This window comes from Copadichromis virginalis, linkage group LG5, assembly GCF_057382275.1.
Source record: "Copadichromis virginalis isolate Kocher_CV1m ecotype Utaka linkage group LG5, C_Virginalis_male_GT1.1, whole genome shotgun sequence".
Lineage (NCBI taxonomy): Eukaryota > Metazoa > Chordata > Actinopteri > Cichliformes > Cichlidae > Copadichromis > Copadichromis virginalis.
Genome location: NC_140622.1, coordinates 15297560 through 15315352, shown reverse-complemented (window position 1 = coordinate 15315352; position 17793 = coordinate 15297560). Strand labels below are relative to the sequence as shown.

General features: G+C 39.7%; 3 protein-coding genes across 4 annotated transcripts; all 3 read left to right on the top strand.

Annotated features, from left to right (window-relative positions):
• On the top strand, positions 1-5500 carry LOC146709169 (BOS complex subunit ncln). The gene is made up of 15 exons (XM_085456165.1): positions 1-136; positions 764-954; positions 1118-1262; positions 1397-1494; positions 1629-1706; positions 1815-1918; positions 2359-2447; positions 2561-2700; positions 2797-2975; positions 4162-4249; positions 4369-4407; positions 4729-4901; positions 5002-5055; positions 5151-5229; positions 5415-5500. The coding sequence occupies exons 1-15, from the start codon at positions 1-3 to the stop codon at positions 5469-5471; spliced, it is 1650 nt and encodes a 549-aa protein (XP_085312291.1). The 3' UTR covers positions 5472-5500.
• A 1279-nt stretch (positions 5501-6779) lies between these two features.
• On the top strand, positions 6780-8586 carry LOC146709168 (uncharacterized). The gene is made up of 5 exons (XM_085456170.1): positions 6780-6899; positions 7311-7618; positions 7696-7743; positions 7853-7963; positions 8070-8586. The coding sequence occupies exons 1-5, from the start codon at positions 6780-6782 to the stop codon at positions 8161-8163; spliced, it is 681 nt and encodes a 226-aa protein (XP_085312296.1). The 3' UTR covers positions 8164-8586.
• Positions 8587-8806: 220 nt separating this feature from the next.
• myorg (myogenesis regulating glycosidase) lies at positions 8807-15607 on the top strand. 2 transcript variants are annotated; one of them, XM_085456164.1, is made up of 3 exons: positions 8807-8888; positions 10847-11248; positions 11431-15607. In XM_085456164.1, the coding sequence occupies exons 2-3, from the start codon at positions 10986-10988 to the stop codon at positions 13220-13222; spliced, it is 2055 nt and encodes a 684-aa protein (XP_085312290.1). In that variant the 5' UTR covers positions 8807-8888; positions 10847-10985; the 3' UTR covers positions 13223-15607. The 2 variants fall into 2 exon arrangements, with proteins under 2 accessions (XP_085312290.1, XP_085312289.1); XM_085456163.1 differs by having other exon boundaries at positions 8808-8888; positions 10871-11248.
• Positions 15608-17793: the final 2186 nt, after the last annotated feature.

The window sequence follows — 17793 nt, the reverse complement described above, 5'->3', positions numbered from 1 at the left end:
ATGTTGCAGAGCACAGCTGCCATTGCACTGCTGCTTTGCGTGCAGTCTCTGCATGGCTCCGCTCTCCCTGCCGTGTCGTCCTATGAGTTCACTGCCTATAGGATGCAACAGTACAACCTGGGACAGCATAAGTATGGTAAGTTCAGACACACCTATATATTATAAAAAAAGAAAAATGACAAATCTGTAGCATAAAATTGCTTCTAAATTTAAAGTCTTGCTTGTTTTTTGTTTGACCTTAAATGTGCCACATGATGCATATTCAAGCTTTGGTGCTGAAAGGATATTTTGAAATCAGTATGTTCCAGGAAGAGAGTTTGTCTGTGCTAAACTCAAATTATAGTTTAACCTGGGTGCTCATGAAACCACTACAAATCTGGTAACCAATTTTAGAGCATTTTATAGGAATATAGGAAAAACTGGATAATTATATAGAACCTATTCTGAGCATAAATTATGTTTCAAATTCTAAGGAAACCATTTTCAGTGTATTTTTTTAAAAATGTGCAGATTAGCTGGAAAGCCGAGGCAAGGTCTTCCAACAGGATTTTTTTTAACCTAAAAATTACAGCTGACTGAGGGAACTAATATTTCTTGACCACTGAGAGCTTGTGGTCACTGCCACTGGAAACAGATTGGTTTGCTAAAGGCTTTTTTTCTGTGTAAAAAAACAGGAAGAGGAAGCTGCGTTTAAAGTAGAGTTTCTATGTTGCCCAAGTTGGTATTTATGTATCATTTGCCTTCTCTTGTCTCGTCCGCCGAGGCTGTCGTGGAGCCATTGTTGTTGCGGAGGCACGCTCAGCAGAAGAGCCGTCGTTAACCCGCCGCTGTGTGATAATGAAGGTGGAAGACTTCACTACAGAAAAATACTCCGAGGCCCAACGACAAAATGCAGCTGCCATCCTGATCCTGCTGCCCCAAAATATCTCCAGTATCCCTCACAATGCAGTAGAGGTATTATAATACTTAAAAGCATTCATTCTGTTATTGACACATCACTCAATTACTAAGGAAATCAGAAGAAAACAGGATTATAAGGAAGATATTAAGAATCTCTTAATCAAGATTACAATTGTTTCTCTGCCCTTTGGTTGAAGTAAAGCATTTTGTCTCTCAGTCATTTATGGTGAGTGAAAGCGAGACCTTGCTTAAGGAGACCCTCATGCCAGTGTATGTGGCACCTGAGGATGAACAGCTGCTCTGCATGTATGAGGAGGTGAAACAGGCTGCAGCCACCCGGACATCATCCATTTTTGTCAGAGGTAAGTGATACAACAACGAGATACATGCAAATGCTTAATGGTGGTTGTTTGGACTAATGCCCGGGGAAAACTAAAAAGAAAGTTATGGTATGGTATTACTAACGGTTCTGGTGCATTTCTTCTTTTGTTGACAGTCCTCCGCAGTATGGTCACGGCTACAGCTTTTCAGATTTTAGTGATCAACAATGCCCCAATTAAGGCCACCACTGACAATGCTATAATCACACTGGAGGTGCGTTTGGGACCCAATAATTCCCCATAGAGGAATAAAATTGATTCGATCATCCAATATCAGTTAAATAATTTTCAATCTGCTTGCAAATGCACTTTGGTTCTGTGATATATGCCTGGGGATGTTTATTTCAGGGAGTTCTTCTAGGAGCAGTAGAGGATGCACCCACTATAGTCATCGCAGCCCACTATGACTCTTATGGGCTTGCCCCTGTGAGTCAAATCGTAAAACACCTCTAAAATTAGGTGTAAATTTTAGCAGATAGAGTATCAGACTGTGCTCGAACCATAAATGGATATGTGCTTGTGTGCATTTTACAGTGGTTGTCTTATGGAGCAGACTCAAATGCCGGTGGTGTCACAATCCTAATTGAGTTGGCCCGTCTCTTCCAAAAACTCTACAGTAGTCCCAGAACCAGACCACAGTAAGTTCCAATTCATTGTAAGATTACAAAGCAAAGGCAAAGTTAATAAATGTCTCTACAAAGCAGATGAACACGCAGCAATTCCAATGAATTTTCCCGCTGTGCCTGTCTTTGAACAAGATAATATGCTGCTGGATAAAGATACTGTATTCTGTATGGAGGAAGTATACACTGAAAAGTAAAACAGGAAAGGAAAATTAGGGCCTCGTTACTCACTACTCAGGGACCACACCTATCTTCAAACTTAGCTTTCATTGTAACCTCAGCTGGACTGTGAAAGCTTTTGTAATTGCATGGCTCTAATGATGTTGCTTTGAGTGACTGATAGTGATCGGAAATACCCTTGAGGAAAACTAACAGCCAGTGCAGGTCAGTTATAGTTAATAAGTTAAGCTGTTGAATAATTTTGTTTTTTTTGTGTGTGTATGTGTGTGTTTTAGATTTAATTTAATGTTCTCCTTGACCGGAGGAGGAAAATACAATTTCCTTGGAACAAAGAGGTGGATTGAAGAGAATTTGGACCACGCTGGTGAGTTTTCAGCTTTGCCACTCACTGAACATGAGTGGGCTGTGTGCTGTATGTGCTAATGTGAATTAAAACACAAAATGTCAGGTTTTTAAAGCTAAATATTTTCCATCCAGAGTCCAGCCTTCTCCATGACAATGTGGCATTTGTCCTGTGCTTGGATACACTGGCCAACGGCGATGAGCTGTACATGCACGTCTCCCGCCCTCCTAAACCCGACACGCCAATGCAGTCTTTCATCCAACAACTGGAGGAGGTAACCAGCGGAGCTGTTTCTACACGTGCAAGAAAAGCAACCAGATCTCATCAGTCTTAGTCATTTGTGCAAATATCTTATTTAATTGCCCTCCAGGTGGTTTCCTCCAGATTTCCCTGGGTGAAGGTGGGGTTGGTTCATAAAAAGATCAATCTTGTGGAGTCTACTGTAGCCTGGGAGCATGAGCGCTACAGCCTACGCAGGATCCTGGGCTTCACTCTGTCTCATCTGGAAGATCCTAAATCTGAACTTCGTGGCTCTATGCTAGACACCATGCAAGTTTTGTTTATGGATATTATTATTAGTAGTATTTGAGAGCATTGAGGCCCAGGTTGTTTGTCCCTGTACACCACAATAGTGTATTTTAAGTAAAAGAATTAATGTGTGAATAAAGTCAGCTTTTCAGCTTTTACAAAAGGTTTACACCGACAGACATTTATTTATATATCCAGTCCTTCAGTTTCAGAGGCTCAAAATTAATTAGACAATACACTGACAAGCAGTCTCATAGCCAGCTGAGGACTGTTCCCTTGCATTTCATGACTAATGAAGCAGATATAATATCTCAGTTTGACTCAAAGTGTTCAATTTGTTTTATAGTGTTTCACTGTAATTTTTAATATAAGACTCAGAGCGATATCAGTGGAGGTGAGGGGAGCCATCATTAGGCTGAAAAATTCAGAACTAACTATCATAGAGAGAACGCAAGTATATTCTTAAAAAGGCGTGGGTCTGTGGTTTGGTTAGACCAAAAAAGGCAGCTAAAGTACATGATCACAGAATTATTTCCATGGTTAAGACAACTTCACAATATCTAACCAAGTCAAGAACCCTTTTGAGGAGATAGATCATGGATCAATCTACAATCTAAAGAAGCCTTTGGGATGGAAGTACAGAGGGTGAAAATCATTGGTTATAATAAAGAAAAGGGAGGCCAGATTACTCTTTGTCAGAAAACATCTGAAACATCTGAGCCTACCCAGTTGTGTGGGAAAAAAGTCTTTTGACAGATGAATGAAAGTCGAACTTGTCCCAGAATTATGGGAAGAGAGAAATGCAGAGATGGATAGAAACAGCTCGTAATTTGAAGCATCTGTTAAACATTGTGGAGTCAATGTTATAGCATAGGCACGTGTGGGAGACGTTGGGACTGGGTCACTATTGTTTATTGATGATGTGACTGCTTATGTAAGCAGCAGGATGAATTTGGAAGTGTACAGGGCTATACTCTCTACTTAGATTCAGCCAAATGCTGCAAAACTCATTGTTCACAGTAAAACCCTCTGAATCAACGTTGAAAGCCTGCACTTCAAACACGTCTTGATTGTTTGATTTAAAATCCACCGCGGTGGTGTACGTAAGCAAAAATACAAAACTGTGTTTTTGTCCAACAGATTGTTGAGTCAAGTGTATTTTCACAGGGCATTAAAAGATATTTACTCATGTGACTATCACCTCTAGGTCAAAAGTGGATTTCCGGAAACTTAAGCGAAATGGCATCATCATAGCAGAAGCGCTGGCCCGCTACATGTACAATCTCTCTGACAAGGTGACTGAATGCATGAAAACACAGCATACTGAAAATATAATAAAAAATTTTCATTACGTCAGCATTGCTTTAAAATAGCCATGTTAATGTGTCATAACTGTGTGTTTATTTTTCACAAGGGTTCACCAAAGGATGTGCAAGTTTTCAAGGGCCAGCTGGTAAGTTCCCAGTTATTTTGATTGGTATGTACAGAGAAGTGCTGACCTCTGGTGTTAGTTTAGAGACATGACACAGTGTTTGAGTCTTTCAGCAGCTTATTCCTCATGATCATCTGAAGGTTAGGGATGGATCACTGAGGTTATTTATTCAAACATGTTTTAATGTCATTTCTTAAAGATTTATATCTACATGTAACTGAAAAAGTCTAAACAGAGTCTATTTTTTAAATCATAAGAACTGATGCATGCAGAGTAGAAGCTGAGTTTTGTGTGATTTCTTTTTTCCCCTCTGCAAAACCCACATCCAAATCTGTAATTCAGGACATTCAGGACAGTCGTATCTCCAGTTTGATGTCCTTCCTGACATCAGTCCCTCGGGCTACTCAGCTGCTGGATAAGGAACCCAGTCATATCTTGCTGGTCAACTCACTGGAGCACGAATTCAAGCGCTATCTGCAGCAAGTCCACAGACACACCTTCCGACAGGACAAGAGGTAAAAAAATACAGCTATCTGAGTAGAAAGAACATCTTTTCAATCCAATCGGTCATACCACGACAACAATAATAATGATCAACAACATTTCTTCCTGCAGGGATCCTGATATTACCTTCTTTGATCAAATGAGCCAACCAATAGTCATGTACAGGTAGATATTGGTATTATTATATCTGTTTTTAAATTTTAGTGTATATGTTAAATTTAATAAGCCATTAAAACTCTAATGTGCATTTTTTAATTCAGAGTGAAGCCTGCAGCCTTTGATCTGTTCCTGGGAGGCTGCATTGCTGCTTACCTGGGTATTGTTTACTACGCAATCCAGGTGTGTTAATGCACTCTTTGACGTCCATATTATATTATCTAATCATACTGTATTCCATATTTCCATGTAACTACACTGTTTACAAGGAACTGTAGACAGTGCAGCTACAGCACTGTTTATTCGTCATTCTGCGTAGTCTAAAAGCACTACCAGTTTAAAATAACCTATTCTTTCTCTTTTAACAGAATTTCGGTTTTCTCTACACAAAACTAAAAGCAGCAGTTAAAACTAAGCACCACTGAATCCACTACGACTACGACCACCGACTCCATGACAAGCGCTTTGAAGTCAGCTCTGCACATGTTGGACATTTGCCGGGTGTGCAGCAGGAAGCCTCTTTGCATGATCACATGCATCTCATATAAAGTGGGAATTTACTTTGAAATGTAAATTTTTTGTTTGTTTGTTTGTTTTTTAAAAAAAAGATGTTTGTACCTTTCATTACACTTGAAGTCACTTAACTGTGAAAATTACTTACATTAACAGGCTCCGAGTGTGCCGTTTGAAACAAAATGAAACGAAATAAAGAAGTTGTTTCAAGCTGTATGAAAACTGTATCAAAGCTGGGAACGCACAGCCCTGGATCTGATTTGAGCTCCTGTGAAGGACACTCCTGCCAGATCATTACTATGATTCCCCATATCCTCTGCTCTGCATCTGTTCGCGTGGATTTGACTGGGCTTAACATGGCTGTCAAGCGAGGCCCCAACCGCTTCACTAGATGAACAGCCAGTTCCTGTCACAGATAAGTCAGTGAGAGCGCTGGAGACACAAAGGCACCCTACAGCGCTTGGTAAATTATTAATGCTTATGTGGCAAGCTGACAGTGAACAGAGGTGACACTGGGTGGTGGTGGTTGTGGTGGTGGTGAAGATTTTTAGAAGCCCCATTTCTATGCTGTTTCACTCCTTTTCTGCTGATCTGATAGCGCTGAGTTTATTTTAACTACGAGGCAGCCGAACGGCCAGAAGTGTTGGAGATTGGTGTTGGCTTATTTGTAAAGGCCCCTGGGAGGGAAATAGGTCATGGGCTGTGACCCCAGGTATGTGTGTCTCTGCAGGGGGCTTGCAGCTAAGGAGGATTAGTGGCCGAGTGCTCAGGTAGCACAAAGAGTTTTTCTGCTTCAGCAAGGATGCCCTTAATCTGCTTTCCTTCCAACAGAGTACATTAATCAGAATAGCTCCAGGTTAAACAAAAAGTTTTATCAGTTTGGAGGTTGACAGGGTTTCATGCAGAATTTATAACTACTGATGCAAGAGAAATGTCATGTTGTTATATAAATATAGAATAAATAATATATAAATATGACAGTGAAATAGGTGGTATTCACACTCCAGGAATAATAAACCCCCATAAATATTAGACAATATTTCCAAACAAACAAACAAACAAACACACAGACAAAGGTAATACAAAGAGGAGGTACACTGTTTTCGGGGAAGGGGTGGAGTTAGCAGGTGTCAGGGGGAGGTGAGTGATGCTGCATGCTCCATTCAGGCAGGCTGATCTGGATGTAAGCCGTGGAAAAGTAAGTAAGGCAGTCAGTGAAGATGGTTCCCCAACTATACATCACAGTGTACAATGAACAGTTCAGATCTCCAGGCACAGTGAAAAGAGCTCAACTTCGACCGACCTCTGCCCACCGTAGGAACAACCCTCAGCCCCGGGCGGTAAGACACACAGCTTTCAATACTGCCTACGTGATCTGTGTGAATGAAAGGCCGGAGTGACTGTTGGAAATTTTGGAATTTCTTTATTCTTTTTTTCAAATTTGTCTCCAAAATTAGAAGTTATACTATATCACCCTGGGTGATTCAGAAAATATGAAAAATATAGCTCATTTCAGGCAGACAGGATTATCTGAGGCAATTATACCCACTGCTCTATGCATTGTATTTTGTTTGGCTATATTAAAAAAAAGTGTCCTACTAATTGACTGGTTGGGCACATTTTTCTGTGAATCATAACAGCTGTATCCTACTATTATGCAGGAATTTCTCCGTGCTTATTTATTCATGCAAGGATGAATAGAGTTAAGAAAATTTACATGTATGTGTCCCATTTGTTCTTTGCCTCCCAAGGACTTTCTGTTTCCCAGGAGCCTTCAGTCAAACAATAGGTCAACCCATGCACTTCTTCATCCCTTGCCCCCTGTGGACTTCAGCCGCCCTCTTTTCCCCCCTGTCAGACATTTTTCATTTCACGGTCCTGCTGCAACTTGTTCTGACAGCTATCTAAATATAACCGACAAAACACAACACATGCCCCCTGTCAACCCATCAACAGTACAAGCCATGCCCTCTGCTGATAAACTGCAGAAACTACAACTGACCGAGCCTTCCCCGAGCACTGACATCCACCTCAGCACTGCTTTGAAGAGCCCACAAAGGTAAATATATTCTGTATATTCCATCAACAGACCAGAGATAAATACTCAGTGATTTAGAGTGATTCTCTTTGCAGCAGACTTGGTTATCAAAAGCATGTTCATCCACATTCAACACAGCAGCTCAGGTAGGCAAATAACCTTTGGCCTGTTCTTATGGTCTCAGGGCTGATGAACATTATTGATTTATAACCTAGTAATTCTATTAAAAAACTTTTTTTTTCATCTTTCGAACAGGCAAAATACAGCTGCTCCGCTTCAAACAAGAGCCCAAACTCCTGCAGCTCCTTGCAGCTTTGTACAGACAAAATACCAGAGGTGCTGTTCTAACAGCAGCCGGGATAACAGGTGATTATTTAGTCGAATGTGATATATTGAAATATATCCCCATTTTTGTTTTGGTGCATTTAATAATAGCTGCTGATAGTCCTTTTCCTCTCTTTTGGTTCCTCAGCAGTGGTTGCTACAGCTGCTTCCATGTAGTGAAGCCCTACCAAGCTGGACACTACATCATACACCCAGAGTTTGTGTCTGAAAGCCTTTATTAGGATTATTAGAACTCTGGTTTCCAAGATGGTGACCCGAAGAGGTCCACGGAGAGCCTGAGGCTACTCTCCAGCAATTGTTAACTTTTCCTTAATTCTCTGTTAATTAACCCAGTGAGACAAGGTGTAAGAGTGAATCATGTAGAGTGTACAAGCACAGCTGTTATCTCATTGTGTAATGCAAGGAAACTTTTGCAGTTAAGTGCTCAATCGGTACCAAAGATCTTCTCATGGGATGATTTTGAAGATCAAATGAGGCTCTGAGGCCCTAAGGTGCTGTACGTGAGTTTTTGTAATTTTAATCTTCTGAGGAAAACGTGTGTCAATTAAAAGGGAATCAGTACAATGATACAGTATGATGCCGTCTTCAACTACCAGAGCAAATGCAGTGAAAAAGTGTCACTATCGATGCAAATAAAGGAAGCATTACCCTCACTTTGCTAAGGATCAACTCCTCACTTCTGTATACACTGCACTTTTTTGGTGACTTTTAGGTTCATCGGGTTCTTTGTGAAGTATTGCGTAATTTGCATGCAACACTGTCACATGCGCAGCAGAATGAGAAAACACAGAGCGCTGCTTTTCTGCTGAACTACATTTCCCAGGCGTTTATGGACGTGTGCAGGGCGGAGACCCAGCAGCACGCTTTGATTCCTTTCACGGGCTGTTTGTGTGAACAGAAGCAAACAAGTTGTACTTTGAGTCGACGGGGGGACTGCTGCTGATCGGTAGGCAAAAAAAACCCACAAAAATAAACTATAAATGTAATTTAAAATCTAACAAACCGAAGAGAAAAGGGCAACAAGTGTGAGCGAAAATTATAGTGCACATGGATTACGTGTTATTTTTCTTCTTTCTCGTACCACCTACTAAGGCGCAAAACCAACGACTGGTCTCTATACATCGACAGACACAGACATGCTTAGAAATGCGCTGTTGTTGTCTGTAGTGCACGATTTATGCAGTTAATAAGAGACAGATATATAAGCAAAAACTCCACAGCACACAACAGTCAATTTTGCACACACGCACGAGCTTAGATTTAGACTGATGGAGGGTTTCTTTCTCACACGGCTGCTCTGATTTTATCAGCACTTCACTGTTTGTTTTTCCTCCATGTGATGGTAGATAGTGAATCAGCTGAAATGGTGCATATGAGCCCTCTTGATAATACCTTAAACAAAAAAAATGCAGTGTAAAGCTTTTAGAAGAAGAACATGCTGTACTTGAAAACTTTGAGTTTGTTTGTGAGAAGCCGTTGAAACTGGAGCAGAAAGGATTGGCCACATTTTTATTTTTATTTTTTAAATTTTAGCTCCATAAAACTAAGCAAAAATCATTTGGTCTACACACACGTGCATATTTGTAAGAAATGGAAAGATGTCACTGTGGCCTCTTGCACAGTTTTCCAGGATTGTGTGGATGAAACAATTAGGTACTTCTTGGTGGAAAAAACCTATTAATGTTGACCAAAGTGTTGGTTTCAGCCTGATATGATCAATATCAAATCACAAACTGTCATAGGTTAACTTCTTAAACCCACCCTTGTAGTTTTCCATTACAATAAAGAAGAAATAACTCCTAGAAATGGTAAATGATCTTCTGACTTTCTTGGTAAATTTCCTAACTGGGTCCAGCAGCTTGATTGAATCTCAGAGCTACCAGCAGTTAGTTCTCTGTTAATTAATGATAGGCTTATGTTATCACTACTGCTGTTGGGGGAAATCTATACCAGGGCTGGTTGAACACAGAATCAGTCAATTAGATTGCTAATTAATAGCCAGCATTTGTTTATTATCGACCCCTGCTGCCAGGGCAGAGCATGAGCATCAAGTGTAGTTAGGACTAGTGAGCATGTAGCTGAGTTGGAGAGGACTGAACTCCGCTAGATCGGCTGTGCATTCTTATCAGATCTCCTCTGATTAGTTAAAGCCACAATAACTAACATCAGCCATTAATTAGTTTACCCATAAGAGTTTCTGCCTTCCCTTCGCTGGGAGGTGCACTACAAATGGATCTCTGTCTGTTTTCTTTTTGTTAGACTTGTTTACTCTGCTGTCAAACTTGCACCGAATGATGTGTGGGTTACTTGGAGTTTTGGTTTGTTGGGCTTGATAGAGCACAATGTTTAGTATTCTTTACTTTCCTTCCTGACATTGGCAGAGGTTTAAGGCCCAAATCCCCTTTTCTGCTTCTGCGCCTCCTTACATACAAATGAGTATTCTTTCAATTTTGAACTCATAGGTTAGAATTACTGCTGGGAACATCTACTTATTTTTTTTATGGGTAATTGGCAGTAGATTTGTTTGGTTAAATCTCAAACACATCTTTAAAGTTTACATTCTGACAGCCTAATACCTTTAAGTGCTGTGAAATCACTTTGTTCAGCAATGCAGAGCATGTAAGACAACCCAGGAAATGTAGTGGAGGCTTTGAACTGACAGGGAAACAAGAAGGACTGAGAGCACCGATGGGGCTGGGGTTGTTTTCCTGGAGGTCCTTTGATAGTTTCATTGGTATATTCTGACTGTTTGCTACTGAAAGAAACATGAATGCACTAAAACACCTGCACATTTTTCTTATAAAGAATCAAAATAGTAATTGAAGTTTGATTTCCTCAAAATACTGTGTTAATATGAAATCTACAAATATTGCATCGTCACCAATTTTTTATTTTTTTTAAAAGACTGGTATATCGTTGTCATGGCAGGAAGAAAAACAGATGTGACAAGCTTCCAAGTGTCAAACAGAAGAGGTTTCCTGTAAAACATATTGATGATCTGTGGAAAAGCTACTTTGGGATTTGCACATTGAACAGCACAAACATGTACCAAGTGGTGCCAGGTGGAGCGGGGGGCACAATTACAGATGTTATTCCCAAGCAGAAACTCAGCAAGGACACTCGACCCTTAGTTGGAGCTGGAGTAATCGGGCTAGTGCTGGTGATTGCAGCTGTGACTGCGTGGTGTTACTACATAGCCTCTTTACGCAAAGCGGAACTGCTTAAGACTGAGCTGCTGGATCTGAATAAAGATGGCTACATCATCCGAAACCAGGGAGGGTCTATCGTTTTCAGAATGGATTTCAGGTTGGTATTTCAATTTATTTTATTTATTTTTTTGCTATTTAAGTTTCCATATACAGAAAAAATGAGACCTTTAGATATACAAATCCATTATTTTAAATATGTGCTGAACTTTTTGTCATTTAACAGAAATGTGAGATTTGTGTAAAGAGATAATGCTTATAGTTATTTTTGAATCTTGACAGGTCAGGGACCCTTGATTTAGACTCCTGCTCTAAAGAAGGTGAGATTCTGAGCTGCGTCCGCACCACAGACAGAAAACTGATTTTTTTCATTGAGACAGTACGGCCCAAGGATACTGTCCAATGCTACCGTGTGCGCTGGGAGGAAGTGGTTCCTGATATTCCCGTAGAGCATGCAATGACATACAAGTTTGCACACTGGTATGGAGGCGCAGTGTCAGCAGTTCAACACTGGCCTATTTCTATTTCTGGCCAACAGGCTCCAAAACCATTTGTTACTAGTGACATCTACTCGAATCGTGATGAGTTTGGTGGAATTTTAGAGAGTTACTGGATTTCATCTAATGCCACTGCCATCAAGATCAATAACTCTGTGCCCTTCCATTTGGGTTGGAATGACACAGAGAAGACCATGTACTTCCAAGCACGGTATAATGATAGTTCCTTTAAGCCAAACCCAGGGGAGATGCCATGTGCGGAACTTAGCTACAGAGTTTGTGTGGGATCGGATGTAACATCCATACACAAGTACATGGTCCGCAGATACTTCAACAAGCCAAACAAAGTGCCTGCCGAAGTTATGTTTCGCCATCCCAGTTGGTCAACATGGGCATTACATAAAACTGACATTGACCAAGAAAAGCTTTTGACATATGCTGCGAACATTCGCAAGTATAACTTCAATTGTAGCCAAATGGAACTGGATGATGGCTATTCCCGCCACTATGGGGACTTTGAGTTTGACCCAGTTAAGTTCCCCAATGCCTCTGCTATGTTTCATAAGCTGAAGTCAGATGATTTTATGGTGTCTCTCTGGATTCACCCTTTTGTTAATCATGATTCAGAAAACTTCCATGCCTGTGTGGAGAGGGGATTGTTTGTCCGAGAACCTACAGGCCAACTGTCAGCCTTAGTGCGTTGGTGGAATGGCATTGGTGGCATCTTGGATTTCACAAACCCTGAAACCCGTGATTGGTTTGCCTCCCAGTTACGTTCACTGCGATCCAGGTATGGGGTGTCCTCTTTTAAATTTGAGGCAGGAGAGGCTAACTACTTACCATGGAAATTTAAGACTTTGGAATCCATTCGGGACCCGAGTATTTTCACAAGACGTTACACAGAAATGGCAAGCCTGTACAATGACCGAGCTGAGGCGCGCAGTGGTTACCAGTCCCAGAACATATCCTGCTTTTTCAGACCAATTGACAGAGACTCAGTTTGGGGGTATGAGTTGGGTCTCAAATCTGTTATTCCTGCTGTGCTCACCATCAGCATTCTGGGCTACCAGTTCATTTTACCAGATATGATTGGAGGGAATGCGCATGTGAACCGCACATATGGAAATCGTGGATTACCTGACCGAGAACTTTATATCCGCTGGTTGGAGCTATCAGCCTTCATGCCCTCTATGCAGTTTTCTATTCCACCGTGGGAGTACGGCGATGATGTAGTTGAAATTGCTCGGAAATACACCGCCCTCCATGAAAGTCTTGTGGCACCAAGGGTCCTGGAGCTGGCCAGTGAGGTGCTGAGCACTGGGGACCCAATCATACGACCAGTGTGGTGGATTGCCACAGGTGATGAGACAGCCTATAAAATTGACTCCCAGTTCCTGATTGGGGATGACCTCATGGTAGCCCCAGTTTTAGAGCCTGGAAAGCAAGAGAGAGACATCTACCTCCCAGCTGGCCATTGGAGAAGCTACAAGGGGGAGAGATTTGATATCAAGGAACCATTGCACCTCACAGACTATCCTGTAGACCTGGATGAAATTGCCTATTTTCTTTGGGTGTAGCAGGAGGTAAATAACAGTCTTGATTATTTTACGCTCCGATTTGCTTGTGGGACAAGCTTCACAAGTCCTTTTATTGATGGATGGGTGGATGGATGTTATATGGACAGATTTGTGGGGGAAAAATGTTTTTTATTTCATTTTATAGAAATTAAAATTTTAACAGCACATTACTTTACAAATGTGAACATCGTCACTCAAAAACATTTAAAATCTCATCATCGCTGATTTTTTTTTCTCCCCAATTTGATTTAAACTAATAATTACAACATTGTCTTTAGTATTTTATGGTATAATGAATCATAGCTTAGTGTCATTTAAACTGAAATCGTATAACTTCTGGTGTCTGGCAGAATTAATCTTGTAAATGGTAAAATGTGATAGACACCGATCTTTTATGTTTGTATGCTTGCAATATTAGCCAACAATGGCCACCATAAGCTACTTGTCTTACCAGATCTAGCAAGACTAATGTGCCAAACCACTTATTATTTTACAGTAACGAAGGTATGTTTTAAAACTCATTAGTTAAGCATATTTTTGTGTGTCTGTAAGATTTTTAAAACTATCTGTGCTGCTTTAAGCCACATACTTGAGACATTTGTTAAAAAGGGGATTTACTAACTGTGAAAGAAGTTAAGCTTAATTGCCAGTGAATGCTATAAAGTTGTTATTTGAGCCTCGCAGCACTTTGAATTTCAGCTTAAGCCAAACAGACTGTGGTGGGAGGACGACTGAAGGGGTGTCGTTATTGGATACTTCTCAGGAAGTTATCTTTAATGCTTCATTCATTAGAATCAGTGCTTGAGGTTTAATCATTGCAAAGTGCACAGCTCTCACTAATGCAACACCGAGTCATGTAAGTACTCTTAGACAAGAACGAGACTCCTTTTTATTAAGCTTTGAATGTTGTCCTTTCTGACTCAGGTAATGGTTTTCTCAGGCCGTCTGAAGTATCTCGCAGTTCTTTTAATGATCTTGGCTAAGCTTGTATGCAGCTAAAAAGGCAGTAATACTTTCATGTCTTATGCAGTGTTTGCCACGTCCAAAATAATAAGCAGTTCTGTAGCATTTTTTTGGTATAATTTAAAAAAATGAAAATGATAGGTGTTGTAAATTTAGTGTAATTTAATAATCACTTGTAATGCTACAATGATTTTATTTGTAATCTTGGTTTGTTTGATTAATTAAACGGCAGTGATGTGCCTGTTATTAATAACTATTTGCAAAGTGATTATTCGATTTTTTTTTTTTTAAATGCATTTATCACAGCCCTATTTTAAAAGAAATGTCAATACAGAGTAAGGAGAATAAAAGAAGAGAATATTACTATTTGCTAATTACTTCAGGCCCATATTTAATTGGAGGTGGTAGAATGACACTTCTTTAAACTAACTGGACCAAAAACATTGTTATTGTATCAGTTAATGCACATTATCTCTGCTATTCAAGGAAGAAAAAAAATATTAAGCAAGATCCACACACATCACTACTTTTTTTCATTTAAAATGAATGAAGACAAGTGAAACCTGTCCTGTGTTCTTGCCAGTTAAAATTGTACTCATTTGCCTATTAGCAGGGCACAGTTTAAATGACATTTTACTCAATGCTGAACACTGCACACAGTTTTCTGGGCAATGTATGGCTTTTATTTTTATTTTATTAATATTATTTTAAGGGAAGGCCTTGGCTATTTCAGTAAGATCATGGAGAGTCCTGGTGCTAAACTGGCCTGCCTATACTGGAGACCAAGGTTTTGAGCAGCTGAAATTATGTGTCAGGGGAAAACAAAGACAAAACATTTTGCTTTTAATTTGCATCACCATTTGGTCTTCTGAGTTCAAGAAACGGGGTTGATAAAAGAAGTTGCTTAAAACTATTGCTCAACTGTTAATTTAAAAAAAGATGTATACAACTCACAAGGCGCAATTTTATATAAATGTATCTTGCAGTTATATAAATATTACACAACATCTGAACTTTTCTGGAAATGGGAATGTATTGATTGTGAGGTAATATTTGTGATGTGTAAATGGGTTGAAGTGTAACGTTAATGTTGCAGAACACGATGTCTTTGCTCCTCAGGCTTTTCTATCATTTTTTTCACTATGTAGCTACAAATGTCCATTTATTTATTTTTTCCCCCCAACACCGTTATAGATCAAAGTACAGTATGTAATATCATGTATGCTATTATCAAGAGGTGCAACAGATATTGATCTTCTCGTCAAACTAGAATACGTTAAGTAACATATTCCTCTGACTGGCATATCAAAGGCTATCCAAGAACCCAACCGTGTTATTGGTTTTGTCTGTTTCATTGTCATTTGTTTTAAATTTTGACATAAATTCAAAATTCTTTTAAAATTGAATAAATGGATAAATCAACTTTAATGATGTCCCTTTTTGACTTCCTGTGGATTAATTTAAATATTCTCATGGTTTCTGTTTTTGACCTATTATGGGTTCATGCTGAACTTTTGCCATTTGAAATGTAGCTTCTATGTTGACATCCACTGAATTTTGTTTTTGCCTTTTGACATCACAGCTGTTCTACCTATTTATAGCTGTTCTCACTTAGCATCTGGGCCAAGCCAATCTCTAAGGCTATTTCTGTCTAAGACCATCTTGCCACATAACAAGACTGAAAGCTGAATCTTTGACTGAAGGTTTCTTCTTCCCCAATGTGAAAGGGCAGCATATCCAATGCCAGTTTGTATGAATGTACAGCACTGTGTAAAAGTCTTGAGCCATCCCTTATTTATTTATATTTTGCTTCCAAGGAGTCAGACTTGGTTTCAGTCCAGTCCTTGTGACTGTTTTTCACTGGAATATATTTTTGTTTGTTAAGCCACTTGATTCTTATAATTCTGACTTATAATCATTCAAGCACAAAAAAGCACATAACTCAAGGGATGCACCAGTGTTCACTACACAGACAACTTGGCACGAACCGAAAAACAAAACCTTTTTCTAAATTGTATCTTTAGGCACTTTGTTGCTACAGCTTGTTGCAGAAAAACAGAATTTGTTGAATGTATGAAAAATGCCAAAGATAACACAGGCTGACAGGCATAAAATACATTTTTTGCAACAAGAAAAAAAGAAGCAACTGGCCTAAAAAATTACAGCAGAGTGTCTAAAAATCATGTTCTTAAGAAATAGGAAAAGAATCCAGACCTTACACACGACATGAGATGCATCTGGCCTTTCAATTGATCCATCTACTTTTTTCTGAAGGCTCATCAGAAATGGTCTCAGTTTAAAGGGGGTTGTCAAGAACCCATCCTTAAGCAAGTGGAACACAGAGAAAAGGCCGAGGCATGGTAAATTACACAAAAACTGGGATGAAAACCAGGGGCAGCGAGTCTGATGCACTGATGGATCACAATATGAAATTTTCAGTTCAAATTGTCAGTATGTATGGAGTAGGTCAGAAGATGTACAGCAGTTAGTGTCTGCAGAGCAACAACAGAACAACTGCTCTGTCATGGTTTTGGACTGCAGTTCATCCAGTGGTCTCAGGATCTTGGCAAAACTGATGCAGAAAAGCACTGCCAGATTTTGATCCACCATGCAACACCATCTGGAAGGTATCTAATTGGCAGCAGCTAAAAACTTGACAATGATCCCAAACACACTGACAGTACAGTAAAAGCATACCTGGATAGATAAATTGTCCTCCCTAGAGCCCAAACATCAACATTTTGACGCAGTGTGGAATAATTTTGACATAAAACAGAACAAAAGGCAGCCGACATCCAAAGAAGAGCTTTGAATGTCCTTTGAGAAGTATGGAGAACTATTTCTGAAGACTGCTTACCAGAAAGTTTAGCTGAAAGAGTTCAGGCTGTGTTGAAGAAAGGTGGTGCAAACTTGCACATTAATGCTTTAAAGAATCCAGGCTTGTCATATTTTGTGCTTGAAGACCTTTTGCATGAAAAAAAAAATCAATATTAAATTGTTAGATATACCTGACAGTTGTTTTTAATCCTCCAACAATGCCCGTCTGACTTCTTACACACAAAATAAATAAAATCTTAAGGATACAAGCATGGAAGAAAAATAATGTGAAATTTAGGTCAGTAAGCTGACCATGCAATCAGCAAGCCAGTAACAACCTATAACCTCTTTTAAGTCTGCAATACATGAAAACTAATGTGCTGATCAGTTCAATATTGAAAGAGACACCCTTGAGGGACTTTTCCAACTTTTTGAAACCTGCTCATCATGGGGCAATAATGACAAGGTGATGAAACCATTCTGCGGGTTATTTGGAGGCTGTGTTCAGATCAATAAATCATCAGGTGGTTCATGATGTGAGGCCAGAGAGCAAGTGATATAAAAGTGTATGACTAGACACCAAGAATAAGAAAGATAAACTTACTACACTGTGAGATAGAAGCCACAATATTTATTACAATTACGGCATAAAACACGACTGCTCTTTCTGAGTTCAAACAGTCTGGCATCTCCATTCCTCATAGCTAGAGTCGATCTTTCATATGTTTTGGGAATTTATTCCATTTCACAACAGCGGGATATGCTTCAGAACTACTTCGCTTTATTTGCCA